Source organism: Salminus brasiliensis, chromosome 25 (assembly GCF_030463535.1).
Source record: "Salminus brasiliensis chromosome 25, fSalBra1.hap2, whole genome shotgun sequence".
Classification (NCBI taxonomy): domain Eukaryota; kingdom Metazoa; phylum Chordata; class Actinopteri; order Characiformes; family Bryconidae; genus Salminus; species Salminus brasiliensis.
This window is the reverse complement of record NC_132902.1, coordinates 300316-315525: the sequence shown is the minus strand read 5'-3', so window position 1 is coordinate 315525 and position 15210 is coordinate 300316. Positions and strand designations below refer to the sequence as shown.

Below are 15210 nucleotides of genomic sequence, written 5' to 3'. Positions count from 1 at the left end.
TTCAGAAGAGCACGTTTACAGGATTAACGTATCACAGAGCGGAGCGTGGATATTTCATGTCCTTAAACCAAAGGGTTCCGGTGGAGCGTTCTTTTGCCCATCTTCTCACGTTCCCATAGCAACGCTGTCTGCCAATTTTCCCACCGATCAGACATATAGTTCTCCAGTTTCCTCTGGTGTGTAGATGAGAGCTAGCCAGCTTAAAGCACAGCCTCCAAACATGGTGGAGGTAGTTCCACACACTGCTACAGCTCACAGTGAGAGCTAGCCAGGCTAAAGCACAGCCTCCAAACATGGTGGAGGTAGTTTCACACACTGCTACAGCTCACAGTGAGAGCTAGCCAGGCTAAAGCACAGCCTCCAAACATGGTGGAGGTAGTTCCACACACTGCTACAGCTCACAGTGAGAGCTAGCCAGGCTAAAGCACAGCCTCCAAACATGGTGGAGGTAGTTCCACACACTGCTACAGCTCACAGTGAGAGCTAGCCAGGCTAAAGCACAGCCTCCAAACATGGTGGAGGTAGTTTCCCACGCTGTTCTGTCATGTCAAGTGGCCAGAGATGTAGCACATCGTAGGGTGTTTCTCCAGTATATGAATGTGTATGAAGTGTGTAGAACTTTACCGACTGGTTCTTTCTGGTTCTGATGGAGGATCTTGTTGTTACTGCCATCCATGCTGGCCATGTTCAGGGTGTTTCCATCTGTCCAGAACATCTTGCTGCAAGAAAAGCAACACCAGCGTGAGTTACACAGGCATTAACCAACTGACCATCAAGCTCAGGCTGTCAATATGTTTACTCATCCATCCTGTTTAAACAATGTGTACGTTTGCAGAGCTGCGGCACGGCGCCACTCGGTGGGAGCCGTGGGTTGGCGTGTGCTGAGAGCGAAAGGGTTTGAAGAGGAGAAGCATAAAAAAATAAAATAACACAGCCATTCATCCGCAGCATCACCGACGGCTACAAAACAACCGAGTAAATCTGTCACTTTCTTCTTCACATATCTGGCGTCGCACATAATCCCGCATGACAGATGACTTTCAGAAACATCGCAGGAGTCGTCTCAAGGCCGCAAATCAAAACAGACGGATTCTGTGTGCAGAAACGTCCAGAAACGTCCGGCATCATCACAGAGACGCCACTGAGAAAACACTGCAGACCTGTGCATTATACAGCATCATAAGCCCAGTAAGGTGGAGGTGAATGCTAGGCCCGGATTGGCTGGTGCCCGGCGCTGGCTCGTTAAGGCTATGTTAACGAGCGTATCTGTTCTGCCAGCTTTAATAAGCCGGGCGAGCGAGAGCGTGACGAGTTTGGTTATTGCAACAGGCGCAAACACGCGCGACAGCCTAGCGGGCCACGGTCCAGCAATTAACTCTCCAACCAACGGGCCGCGTTCTGCTCGGCAACTCGGGTAGTAATTAACATCAAAAACCTTCAGCTGTCTCTTTGTGTTGAGGGCTTGAGCGTGAGTTTGCATTGTGCTGCTCGGCCTCACTGTGCAGGTTCACCACATTCAGAGTGCATTGGGTTTTTCACTGAAGGGGAATTCCATAGAATCAAAATTCTCCCCATAGCTCAGACTCTCAGCTAATGCAGTTTTCTTTAGGGACTACTTTCTGTAGCTGCACTACACCCTGCAGCATGTATCCCTCCACCATTTTAATGATCTGATTTTAAAAGCAGGTTCTAGAGCCGAACTCTTCTCAGAACTCTGGTAGAACCGTGTCTCAGGCATCAGGCAGCGTCTTCATCACCATTAGGTGAAGAACTTTCTGTGAGGAGCTTTTATTATTAGAGCTTCAGACGTCTGCTTCCCTTCACCTCCACTGTAGAACCACAGCTCTGACTGGGGGAGGTTCTAGATCTAGAACCGAGTGTAACCATGTAGTTATGGAGAGAGTTTTAAAAGGGTCAGTCTACAGGAGTGAATGTAGAACACAGTCAGGGTTGATGGTTTACCCCTTGGCTGGGTGCAGAACGAGGCTCCGGGGTTTGTCGATGCCGTGGACGATGGTGGTTTTGAGCGAGCCGTCCAAACGGGCCACGTTAATCTGAGTCTCCTCACTGTCCGAGCTCATCCAGTACAAGTTCCTGGACAACCAGTCCACAGCCAGCCCTCGCACGTTCAGCACATCTACACACACACACACACACACAGCGTATTAGCATAACAGCACGGCCTTATTTCATTTCTATTGATCCATTCATCAGTAAGTGCTCAACAGTCTGCAGCAGAGACTAGAGTCGAGTACAACTGAGAAATAGAACATGAAGATAATTACAGACAGTAGCAGCAGTAGTAGTAATAGTAGTAGTAGTAGTAGTAGCAGTAGTAGTAGTAGCAGCAGTAACAGTAGTAGCAGCAGTAGTAGCAGCAGTAGTAGTAATATTAACAGTAGCAGTAGTAGCAGTAATGGTGATGGTGGTGGTGATGGTGGAGCAGCAGTAACAGTAGTAGTAGTGGTAATAGTAATAGTAGTAGCAGTAATGGTGATGGTGGTGATGATGGTGGTGGTGATGGTGGAGCAGCAGTAACAGTAGTAGTAGTGGTAATAGTAATAGTAGTAGCAGTAATGGTGATGGTGGTGGTGATGGTGGAGCAGCAGTAACAGTAGTAGTAGTGGTAATAGTAATAGTAGTAGCAGTAATGGTGATGGTGGTGATGATGGTGGTGGTGATGGTGGAGCAGCAGTAACAGTAGTAGTAGTGGTAATAGTAATAGTAGTAGCAGTAATGGTGATGGTGGTGGTGATGGTGGAGCAGCAGTAACAGTAGTAGTAGTGGTAATAGTAATAGTAGTAGCAGTAATGGTGATGGTGGTGGTGGTGATGGTGGAGCAGCAGTAACAGTAGTAGTAGTGGTAATAGTAATAGTAGTAGCAGTAATGGTGATGGTGGTGATGGTGGTGGTGGTGATGGTGGAGCAGCAGTAACAGTAGTAGTAGTGGTAATAGTAATAGTAGTAGCAGTAATGGTGATGGTGGTGGTGGTGATGGTGGAGCAGCAGTAACAGTAGTAGTAGTAGTAGTAGCAGCAGTAGTAGTAATATTAACAGTAGCAGTAGTAGCAGTAATGGTGATGGTGGTGGTGATGGTGGAGCAGCAGTAACAGTAGTAGTAGTGGTAATAGTAATAGTAGTAGCAGTAATGGTGATGGTGGTGGTGATGGTGGAGCAGCAGTAACAGTAGTAGTAGTGGTAATAGTAATAGTAGTAGCAGTAATGGTGATGGTGGTGGTGGTGATGGTGGAGCAGCAGTAACAGTAGTAGTAGTGGTAATAGTAATAGTAGTAGCAGTAATGGTGATGGTGGTGATGGTGGTGGTGGTGATGGTGGAGCAGCAGTAACAGTAGTAGTAGTGGTAATAGTAATAGTAGTAGCAGTAATGGTGATGGTGGTGGTGGTGATGGTGGAGCAGCAGTAACAGTAGTAGTAGTAGTAGCAGTAGTAATATTAACAGTAGTAGTAGTAGTAATATTAACAGTAACAGTAACGCTGGGTTATGTGTGTGTAATATATGTCAGACACACTCGGTACCTCCAGACATGAGCGTCTCCAGTCTGGTTCCGTTAATAGACGCTCGTTTAATGGTCCGGGTTTTAACATCAGCCCAGTAAATCCGCTCATCCGTAGCATCGTAATCCATGGCTGTGACATCGTCGATGTCGGGTACGGTTAAGGCAGTGATGATGTTGAGGTACGGGTTATCAAGATCCACACCTCGGATCTCCGACCTCCGAGCATACAACAGGAAGCGCTTCACAGCTAGAACACACACACACACATACACACACATACACACACACAGTTCATTTAGAGGGGATTGGGACTGGGGCTTATAATAGCAGTTGCATTTGTGGGTGTGGCTTAGTTTGGAAGGTGTGGTTAGGGGGTGTGGCTCACCTGAACAGATGTAATTGGGACTGTGTTCAAACTGGGCTTACCTGAGCAGGTGTGATCTACTGTAGCAGGTGAGATAGTGGGTGTGGCTTACCCTGGCAGCTGTACTTGAGGGTGTGGCTTACCTGAGCACATGTGACTGGGTTTGCGGTTTATACCGACAGGTGCGTTTGTGGGTGGGGCTTACTTTGACGAGATGTGATTCAGACTGTGTTTAAAATGGCTTACCTGAGCAGGTGTGCATGTCTGGGCACTTTTGCCTTTGGTGGGTGTGGTTGAGGGTGTGTCTTAGCCTAGTAGGTGTGGTTAAAGGTGAAACCTTTGTACCTGCTGTGGGTGTGATTTCATTATTTCAGGTGGGGTTTAATATTGTGGATCACCTGGCAGGTGCAACTCGGAAATGTGGCTAACTTCCTTAGCAGGTGAGATGGTGGGTGTGGCTCACCTGGGCAGGTGCGGTTGTGGGTGTGGCTCACCTTGGCAGGTGCGGTTGTTAGCAGAGAGCTTCTTTAGGTAAGGGCAGGCACAGGCGGCTGAGACGTTGTAGTTTATTAGACAGAGATGAGAACAGGGACCCCTCCCTCTGTTCGCTTCACACGGGTTAGGAGCTGCGAGGGCGAGAGAGAGGGCGAGAGAGGGAGAGTGAGAGGGAGAGAGAGAGGGCGAGAGAGGGAGATCAGTACCAGGAGTGTAACGATACACATCATTTTAGACTCTCAGGACCTCTGAAGGTGTCCTGTAGTATCTGGCACTAAAAGACATTTGCCTCTCTACTGCAGGAGACGGTGGACGGGGGTCGGCATGGGCACTTTCTCCACATCCGGCACTACGGGACTACTCATCATGTTTACATATGACCTTTAGCTGACCGATCAGCCCCAGGCCATATGACCATGATTTTTACTTTCTGGACCCGGATCTTCCTTCTCTACTGATTTGGGGATTGGGGGACCCAGAGGAGGTTAGTAGATTTAATCGGGTCCGGATTCTACATAAGCATTAAGAGTCGGGTCGCTTCAGGCCGAAGGGGGGTTGTTTCCTCTCTTTACGTCCGTCTCTAAACAGTTCGGACAAGTGGTCAGTAATAGCCATACGAGGCAGCTGTGAGCGTAATGCTGGCCGACTGAAGCTCTGGACCTCCTCATGAAAACACAGCCTGCCCGAGCCAAAGGAGCCGAGTCAAGTCCGGCCAGGAATCCGAAAGTAAACAGAACCCAGTAAAACAAGAGAACAACGGAGTGTAAACACCAGTAATGCGGTCCGACACGCTATAACACACACACACACACACACACACACACATATATACGGGTCAGTGATGTAATACTTGTTGCCTTCCTGTTAAATAGCGTCAGAAAAGAATTAATGCATGCAAAAATATGCAAATTTATGCGCTCCTGCGTAGGAACAGCCCTGTCCGAGGTTTCACAGCAATCCCGATCCCGCCTTCCCGACTTCCACAGTTCCCCTGAACCCTGGATTCTATAATCAGGGAAATCTGAGGTCACACCTTTGTTGCCATAAGTATTTGGACAGAGCTGTATATAGACAGACAAGACAAGCATAGACTCCCAGGCTCAAAGGCCCAGCAGTGGCAGCTTGCCGAGCCTGGGTATCGAACCCACAACCCACAAGTCGTTGGAGCTCCAACCACTGAGCCACCACTGCTGATATATACACACACACACACACACACACACACACACACCTGTTATTGTGAAATCTGTTGGCTTTTATTTAAGACGAAGGTGAAATTACAGCTGAGTATTGACTACAGTCCAACACTGCCCCATCTGGTCGGTCTGATTCACTGCCCAACACACACACGCACACACACACACACACACTTCAACCCATCAATGCAACCAGTGCGCATCCCGAAGCGCTTCCTCCAGCCCATAATAATAATGATAATCTCGTATCCGGAGTCATTAGTTAACACACAAGAACACTCGTAACGCAGTTAGGGCTGGAATTCCAGCGCTGATGAGCCCGGCCCCGTTCCCGAACAGCTGGCAGAGCCGAGCGTCCCGAGAGCTCGGCGCCGGAGGGCCCGCGCTGACCGATCCAATCCTGTTTATTTATTGGACGGTTTTGGCAGCGTGCTCACATGCCTGTGCCCAAAGGGTGCATTAATTCTATTAAGGAAATGAAAGGGATGAGCTGCGGGAGCTGGGAGGCGCTGGGAGGGAACCCGAGCGGCACGGTTCTGTTTTCTAAACACAAACAAACAAACAAACATGGTATCCCATGGTAGCGCAGAACCCTTTAACCAGGTGCAGAACCTTTCAAGCCCTCAGACCTTGTGTGTCTGTGGGTTGTCTTTGATTTTTGTCTGCATAGAACCAGAGCAAGAACCCAAGGAGAACCGCTTGGTGTAACTATGTCTATAAACACGGGTTCTTTCCCAAAGGTTCTACAGCTCCAAGAACCGTTTGGGTGCTCAAATGCTCCCCTGCTGGTTCAACTGCACTTTAGATGGTTCTATGCAGCACCAGAGAGGGTTCCACTATAGTCAAGCGTCATAGAACCCTATTTCAGCACCACGCAGAACCCCAGTTCTGATCAGAGCGCAGTCAGTCAGTCCATTGTTCCCCCTAAACAAGCGTGGGAGCGGTCTCTTACTCTGCGGCTGGCGGCTGGGGTGGACGATCTCCAGGTCGAAAGGCTGGGCGCTGGTCTTCTGGATCACAGTCACGTTGGCGCCGGTCCACTTGCTGGCTTTGGTCAGAGTGTTGGTTCTCCAGTCTGTCCAGAACACGCTGCCCCCGTACAGGGATACGGCGAAGGGGTGGGACAGGTACTCGTGACCCCTCAGGATCTCGATCAGACCCGAGCCGTCGTACAGGGCCGAGTAGATCGCGTCGGACCTGTGCAGGGATGAAGACTGATTGTCATTATCATCATCATCACCATCATCATCATCATCATAACTACCATGAAGTAGTCCGATTTTGACGATACTGGAGCTACAATACTAATGTAGCTAACATTGTATTAAAGCATATACACCATCAATTAGCACTGAAGCTATACGGCTAATGTAGCTAACAAGTAACAGAAGTAGTGCAGGTTCTAATTGCTATATTGATTCCCGATATCTAGAACGTGCTCTCTCCACCACGCCTCCTGTGAAGCTCCACCTCATCTTTTCAAACTGCCGCTACGGCAACACCACTGGAGCCCAACACTCTTGTAGGGGAGCGCTAACTGCTAAATCTGATCTGGCAGCTATATATGGCTAGCATCGCCCACGCTGGCTAGCATCGCCCACGCTGGGTGATGGGAGGAGAGGGAGGACCGTCCGAGACTGAGGGGACAGGTATGCTCTCTGGGACAGCCGTTCACTGACGTATGGCTGTGGCATCACGGAGGGGGCCAGAGCGCAGCGCTTAGGCAGCTGCTCCACCGAGCGACATCAGACGAGAGCTTCAGAGGGGTAATATCACAGCGGCGGATCAGACCATCCTGTTCAGCTTTGAGTCGCTGTTAGATCCAATAGACTCGTCTGAGAAGAGGCGATGCAGCGCGTCTCTGTTCAACCAGCCAGGTGATAAAACACACACACACACACACACACACACACACACACACACACTTCTGCAGCCGAGAGATTCATATTCACCCGGAATTCGGAGCTCCGGCTGTCAGCGAGCGAGACGCCGAGGAGACGCATCGATTCCTGATAAGCGCTAGACTTCAGGCACACGGGCGAACGGCAGGCCGAGAGACAGAGGGATGGAGTAAGAGAGAGAGAGAGAGAGAGAGATGTGTGTGTGATCTGATTACGGCGGAGACGAAGCCGGAGAGTGTGATCGATCCGATTGCTCCTCAGACGCCGGAATGTCATTATCTGAATATTAATTGGCCGTCAGATCGGAATGAGCTCCACTACAGAGACGTCCAGCAGCTCCCCATCAGCCCACTACATGTCCAAAAGTTTGTGGACACCCCTTCACATAAATGCCCTGATTCAGCTACTTGAAGATGCACACGCACAGCTTGTCTAGTCGCTATATCGCCAATAGAATAGGACCCTCTGGAGCAGATCAACATCATGACCCTATTGGCTCCATGCTGCCTTATGATGCCAGCCGTCTAATGCCAAGAGCAACTGAAGCTCTTGTGGCTGAATGCCTCCAAAATCTAGCAGACAGTCTTCTTCTCCGGACAGTAGAGACAGTTCCTCCAACAGAATACCCTTGATTTGAATGAGCAGGCGTCCCAATACTTTTGTCCAGAAAGTGTAGAAGCACATATGACACTACGATCTGCTTTTATTATATTTTTAGAATAACGTGAGGGAAGAAGACAGAGCGGGAGCGAGAGAGTGAGAGAGTGAGAGCGTGAGAGCGTAAGCACGAGAGCAAGTGAGCAAGAGTGTGGGCCGAGAGTGAGAGGGAGCGAGAGCCATAGAGTCAGAGTGTGAAAGGAGCGAGCGAGAGAGCGAGGGAGCGAGACCCCTCATCAGTGTCTCCTCTCTCTCTCTCTCTCTAGTTTCTCGAGTGATGAAAATAATGTCATGAAACATTGAGAAGGCTGTGTGTGTGTGTGAGTGTGTGTGTGTGTGTGTCTAAATCCAGCTCCTTCACCTTGCATCCGTCCACACGATCCTCTTCTCCACGTGGTCCAGTGTGAGTCCGTTAGGCCACGCCCCCACCTCCATGTCCCTGTAGACCACGTGTCGGTGCGAGCCGCTCATGGACGCTCCCTCGATCCGGGGGAACATGGCGTCCCAGTCCGTCCAGAACAGCGCTCTGAACCCAACACAGACCCCACTGTGTTACATATCTGCGTTCCAAGTGCTTTCTAGGTGGCTGATATGGTAGTGTAGGTGGTCGATATGGTTGATATGGTAGTGAAGGTGGTTGATATGATAGTGTAGGTGGTCGATATGGTTGATATGGTAGTGTAGGTGGTTGATATGGTTGATATGGTAGTGTAGGTGGTTGATATGATAGTGTAGGTGGTCGATATGGTTGATATGGTAGTGTAGGTGGTTGATATGGTAGTGTAAGTGGTCGATATGGTAGTGTAGGTGGTCGATATGGTTGATATGGTAGTGTAGGTGGTTGATATGGTTGATATGGTAGTGTAGGTGGTTGATATGATAGTGTAGGTGGTCGATATGGTTGATATGGTAGTGTAGGTGGTTGATATGGTAGTGTAAGTGGTCGATATGGTAGTGTAGGTGGTCGATATGATAGTGTAGGTGGTTGATATGATAGTGTAGGTGGTTGATATGATAGTGTAGATGGTCGATATGGTTGATATGATAGTGTAGGTGGTTGATATGATAGTGTAGGTGGTCGATATGGTTGATATGTTAGTGTAGGTGGTTGATATGGTTGATATGGTAGTGTAGGTGGTTGATATGATAGTGTAGGTGGTCGATATGGTTGATATGGTAGTGTAGGTGGTTGATATGATAGTGTAGGTGGTCGATATGGTTGATATGGTAGTGTAGGTGGTTGATATGGTAGTGTAAGTGGTTGATATGGTAGTGTAGGTGGTCGATATGATAGTGTAGGTGGTTGATATGATAGTGTAGGTGGTTGATATGATAGTGTAGATGGTCGATATGGTTGATATGATAGTGTAGGTGGTTGATATGATAGTGTAGGTGGTTGATATGGTAGTGTAAGTGGTCAATATGGTAGTGTAGGTGGTCAATATGGTTGATATGGTAGTGGAGATGGTCGATATGGTAGTGTAGGTGGTCGATATGGTTGATATGGTAGTGGAGATGGTCGATATGGTAGTGTAGGTGGTCGATATGGTATTGTGGGTGGTCGATATGGTAGTGTAGATGGTCAAAATGGTGGTGTAGGTGGTTGATATGGTGGTGTAGGTGGTTGATAGGGTGGTGTAGATGGTCAATATGGTGGTGTAGGTGGTTGATATGGTGGTGTAGGTGGTTAATATAGTAGTGTAGGTGGTTGATATGGTAGTGTAGGTGGTCGATATGGTATTGTGGGTGGTCGATATGGTAGTGTAGATGGTCAATATGGTGGTGTAGGTGGTTGATATGGTGGTGTAGGTGGTTGATAGGGTGGTGTAGATGGTCAATATGGTGGTGTAGGTGGTTGATATGGTGGTGTAGGTGGTTAATATAGTAGTGTAGGTGGTTGATATGGTGGTGTAGGTGGTTAATATAGTAGTGTAGGTGGTTGATATGGTGGTGTAGGTGGTTAATATAGTAGTGTGGGAGGTTGATATGGTAGTGTAGGTGGTTGATATGGTAGTGTAGGTGGTCAATATGGTAGTGTGTTGCTCTATGTTGTTCCAGGTAGTTGCTATGCAGTATCAGAGTATATCAGCAGTATTTACATTGTTGTACACAGTTATTAGAGACATAAGACACAGAAGCATCGCAAGTATTTGCTAGGTGGTTGCTGCGGTACTGCAGGTGGACACTATGGTGGTCCAGGTGGGTGCTAGGATGTTGGTCTCTTTAGTGATTGATATGGGGTTTCTAGGCAGCTGGTACACTGTTCCAAGTGGTTGCTATGCTGTTGCTGAGCGTCTTTAAGAGTGAGTACATCACCAGCTGATTTGTGGGATTTGTAAGTAAACCTAAGCTGACCGAGGGGGCTCCCAGAAGGCCGCTGGGCTGTAACGCTCTGCAGAAGTCAGTCTGAGGACAAACATCCAAGCCGTGGAGTTTACGTTACACACTCATTACAGAAGACAGCAGACAGCAGGACCTACACAACGCTTTACAACTTGATGGTCTAGTGATTCTCAGCCCTTTGTTCTGGAGCAGCAAGGCTCTGCATAGCTTAACATCAAAGCCTGGGAATCCTGGGAAATAACCGTCTGCAAACAGGGGCCGCATCAAAATCCACAACCCAGCGGTACAGCCCTGAACGGTGGGCAGCTGGGCAGTTTTTTGGGGGGTAGTTTGAAGTTAAAGTGCCTATTTTTCACTGTTTGGAAGTGTAGCCCGTGGTTGCTATGGTATTTCAAGTGGTTGCATGGGTGCTGCAACAGAGGGTGTCTATAGTATCTGTGCTATCTTGTTGTGAGGTGTTGGTAGATGGTCACTAGGGCACCTCATTGTGGCTATTTATCACTGTTTGGAAGTTTAGCCTGTGGTTGCTATGGTATTCTAAGTGGTTTCAATGATGCTGCAACAGCTGGTGTCTATGGTATCTGTGCTATGTGGTTCTTAAGTATTGGTAGGTGGTCGCTAGGGTACCTCAGGTGATTGTTAGTTTAAGAAGAAGGGTTTGTGGATGCTATGGTATTCCAGGTGGCTGCAAAGGTGGTGTAACATCTGGTGTCTTTTGTGGTATGGGTGGTTGCTAGGTTGATGCTACGCAGTGCCTATGGTATTGCATGTCTTGACTGATGTTCTTGGGTGTTGGTAGGGGGTCACTGTGGTACCTCATTGTGGCTATTTTTGACTGTTTGGTAGTTTAACCGGTGGTTGCTATGGTATTCCAGATTGTTGCAAGAGGATTGTCTATGGAATCATGCTTGGTTGCCAGGTTGTTGCTAAGGTGTATCACATATGGTTGGCCCTCACTGTTTGGCATTTAAGCAGTGGTTGCTATGATATTCCAGGTGGTTGTAAGGATATTATGATATTATGGGTTGTTGCTAGGTGGTTGCTTTGGTACTTCAGGTGATTGAGTGGTTATTTTAGGTTGTTTTTTTGTTGGTAGTTACAGTTTAGTACAGTGGTTGCTATGGTGTTTCAGGTTGGAATACAAATGGGTGTGTTTGTGGACCGGCACACACCCTTGTCCTGGGTCCACGGCGATGGCGCGGGGGTGCTCCATGCCTCCGGCGATGAGGGTGGTCCGCAGGTCACCGTCCAGCCTGGCCACTTCAATCTGGTCCAGATTACTGTCGATCCAGTACAGATTCCCAGCTATCCAATCCACCGCCAGACCCTCGGGGGTGGCCAGGCCGTGCTGGACCACCACCTCGATCCCGGACACACCTTTAAATGACAGCAAATCAGATAAGACCACCCTGTCACACTCGGAAAACCCAACCCCTTCTAAACACTGTTAAAGAGGTGGTATCTGTAGAGATTGTTTTGGGTTGTTCCTGAGCTTTTCAGACTGATATGTAAATGAGCTCTCTTCTGATTGGCTATATTGTACACCGTGAAATTCCTCTAAACTCTTGGAACCAGCGCTGGTTCCTGCCATTATTCTCTTAAATGGGCGGAGCTAAATTGCTGATTGATCAGTTGATAAAACAACGTGTATTTGCTGGGAAACAAATGATCTAGGTGCTAGGTGGTTGTTATGGCATCACAGATGGTCTCTATGGGGTAGCTCTATGCACTGTTCCAAGTGGTTGCTGTGCGGTTGATAGGTGTTTGCTATGGTATCCCGGGTGGTTGGTAGGATGTTGCTTTTTATGTTTCTACGTTTCTATGGTGTCTCCAGTGGTTGCTATGGGGTTGCTAGGCTAGTTCCTGTACATAGTTCCAAGTGGTGAAGCATCTTTAAGAGTGAGTCATTAGCAGTAGTTACACTGCTGCACAAAATTCTTAGCGACATTAGAAGACGTGGAAGCGTTGCAGGTACTTGCTGGATGGTTGCTATGGTATTGCAGGTGGTTGCTAGGCTGTTGCTAGGTGGTTTCAGTGGAATCTTTAGTGATTGCTGCGAGGTTTCTAAGCAGTTGGTACACTGTTTCAAGCAAGGGCTTACTAGGCTATCCCAGCTGGTTGGTAGGATGTCGCTGTCTACGTTTCGGTGTACGTGTCTCGAGTGGTTGCTATGGGGTTGCTAGGCAGTTGCTGTATATTGTTCCAAGTGTTTAAGCATCTTTAGGAGTGAGTATATCAGCAGTAGTTACTCTCAAGGTTATTAGAGGCATGTTTTCACTGGATACCCGGGATGCCCGGGATGCCCGGGGTCCTTCAGAACGATGGTTCCTAATCGGTTCTCGGCTCGGACAGATGTTCATCTTTTATCAGTATGGAAGCTTTCCGCTTTTACCGCGTCTGAGAGCTTCAAATCGATGTTTATTGCTGGAATTTCACAATAACCCCGACGCAGCGTGAAGGAGAGGGAGTCTTTATTTGATCAGAAACCAATAAAAAAGCCCGACACAGGCCTGACTCGGGTTCTGCCACATAAAAGGACCACAGCGGCTTCTGACTCGGATCACATTTACTCCTCCAGCTCTTCCATTTCCGTCCATCTCTCTCTCTCGTCTTTGTTTTCTCTCGGTACAAAAGCTCTCTAAGCTTTGTTTGTCGACTCTTTCAGAAGCAGTTTCCAGTTATTTCGGGTTATTTCGCCTCTGCAGACGCGGTCCGAGCCAGGCGATAAAAGGCAAAAACGTCTGCAGTCGTATCCCCGGAGCTCCATGAAACATTCAGCGCTTCTCCATCTGGGTGCCATTATCCCGGCCGGCTGCCGTCTCCCTCTCTCTGAACTGAAATATTTACCAGTCCAGGCCACGGCCCTTCACTAACACACACACACACACACACACACACACACACACTCACACACAAACACCTCCACCTTCCCAAAGTTCCCTCAAGTTTGGCTTCTCCACAACCCTTTAAAACATCTGTTCTTGGCTTGGAGGTGCTTTCCTCGGTTCTCTAAGGAGCCCGTGTCCTCCTTTGTCTTGCACTGCTCTTGCCCTAGTTCAGTTATTTCCTCGAATAAAAACCAGGCAGAATGCAATCAAACCCTCACAGCAATGTTCTGTTCGAAATCTACTTCCTTTTTAATACTCCTGATATCGGAATAAACGTTGGACGAGCTGCCGTCCACAAACTTTTGGCCACTTAGCGTAGTTTCGGTTCACCAAAAGAGTTTTTTTTAAGGGGTCGCTATGGGGTACCCAAGTGGGTGCTTAAATACTGCAAGCTGGTTGCTATGGGATCTCTAGGATGCTAGGATGGTATCTGTTGCTAGGGTGGTGCTTGTTGCTATGTGGCAGTTACTGTATATTATTCCAGCTGGATGCCGCGGTGTTGGTAAATGGTTGGTTAGATGGTTCGCTGGAGTCCTGCTGACTTGTAATTATGTCTGTCGGTTGCTACAGTGTTGCTAAGTGGTTGCTATGGTATCCCAGGAGGTTGTAAATTAGTCTCGATTGGGCAAAATGATGCAGACGTGGTCCTCTCAATTCCAGCTGGATGCTAGGGGGTTGCTAGATGGCTGATTGGAATGTGTCGGTTGCTAAATGGTTGCTATGGTATCCCAGCAGGTTGCATGGGTGTTTCAACTGGCCAAAATTATGCGGACGTGGTCCTAGTAATCATTAGAGTATTAAACAGAGGGTCACCTCCACTTTCGGAGAGTTTCCCGCGGTAGATCTGGTCCTCCACCACGTCGGTCCAGTACAGAAGCCTCTGGCTGAAGTGGAAGTCCAGCGCGATGGTGTTCCTCAGCGCCGGCACCAGCAGGCTGTAGTCTCCGCTTCTCAGGCTGATCCGCCGGATCTCGTGGCGGATCGAGAACATGACGAACGGCTCAAACGGGTCTGCGGAAGAGAGACGGAGAGAACCGGGATTGACCCCGAATACAGAAACTGAAAGTTTAACCGTGTGTGTGTGTGTGTGTGTGTGTGTGTGTGTGTGTGTGTGTGTGTGTGACCTGTGCTCTGGCAGCTCTCTCCGTCCGGTTCCAGTCTCCAGCCCGGGTAACAGGAGCACTTGAGCGTGTGCTTATGCTGCTCACACACCTGAGAACAGCGCAGGTGAGCAGAGCACAGGTCTTGCTGACCACAGGAGCGTCCATCAGCGGCCAGGTGCAGTCCGGCGGGACACGCACACACCACACCTTTACCTGGCGCTAACACACACTCGTGACTACAGCCCCCGTTATCCTCCAAGCAGCTACCTGCAGGAGAGAGAGAGAGAGAGAGAGAGAGAGAGAGGTTCTGGGTTTTAGACTCGGTTCTAGACTCTGTGGTTCTGCTCAAGGACTCAAGCTCCTTGTGAGTGTGTCTTACCGCAGAACGGCCCCTCGTCCGAGTGGTCAGCGCAGTCTCGCCGGCCGTTGCAGATGCGCTCCGGGGGCAGGCAGGTGGACGAGTCGTTAGCGCAGGAGAACCGGGGCGGCGTACACACCGCCGACACACACCCTGTCTCATCAGAGCGGTCCTCACAGTCCTGATCTCCGTCACACACCCAGCTCCGCGAGATACACTTCCCTGCACACACACACACACACACACCTTAACTTCAGAGAACCTTTTACACAGAAAAGGGTTCCGCTATGGTCACAGGTCAAAGAACCCATCTTTCGGTACAATTAAATTTATAGAGAACTTTAAAAGAACCTTCAAAAGGAACCTACATGGTACCGAAAAGGGTTC

At 48.8% G+C, this 15210-nt stretch overlaps 1 protein-coding gene across 1 annotated transcript in view; it reads right to left on the bottom strand.

Moving 5' to 3' along the window:
* lrp1ba (low density lipoprotein receptor-related protein 1Ba) overlaps positions 1 to 15210 on the bottom strand; it is a 161464-nt gene that overhangs the window by 79324 nt on the left and 66930 nt on the right. Inside the window, 10 exon segments of the mRNA XM_072670858.1 lie at positions 625 to 719; positions 1963 to 2137; positions 3538 to 3765; positions 4377 to 4508; positions 6526 to 6770; positions 8493 to 8657; positions 11647 to 11851; positions 14176 to 14373; positions 14487 to 14732; positions 14845 to 15045. Coding sequence (XP_072526959.1) covers positions 625 to 719; positions 1963 to 2137; positions 3538 to 3765; positions 4377 to 4508; positions 6526 to 6770; positions 8493 to 8657; positions 11647 to 11851; positions 14176 to 14373; positions 14487 to 14732; positions 14845 to 15045 — 1890 coding nt within the window.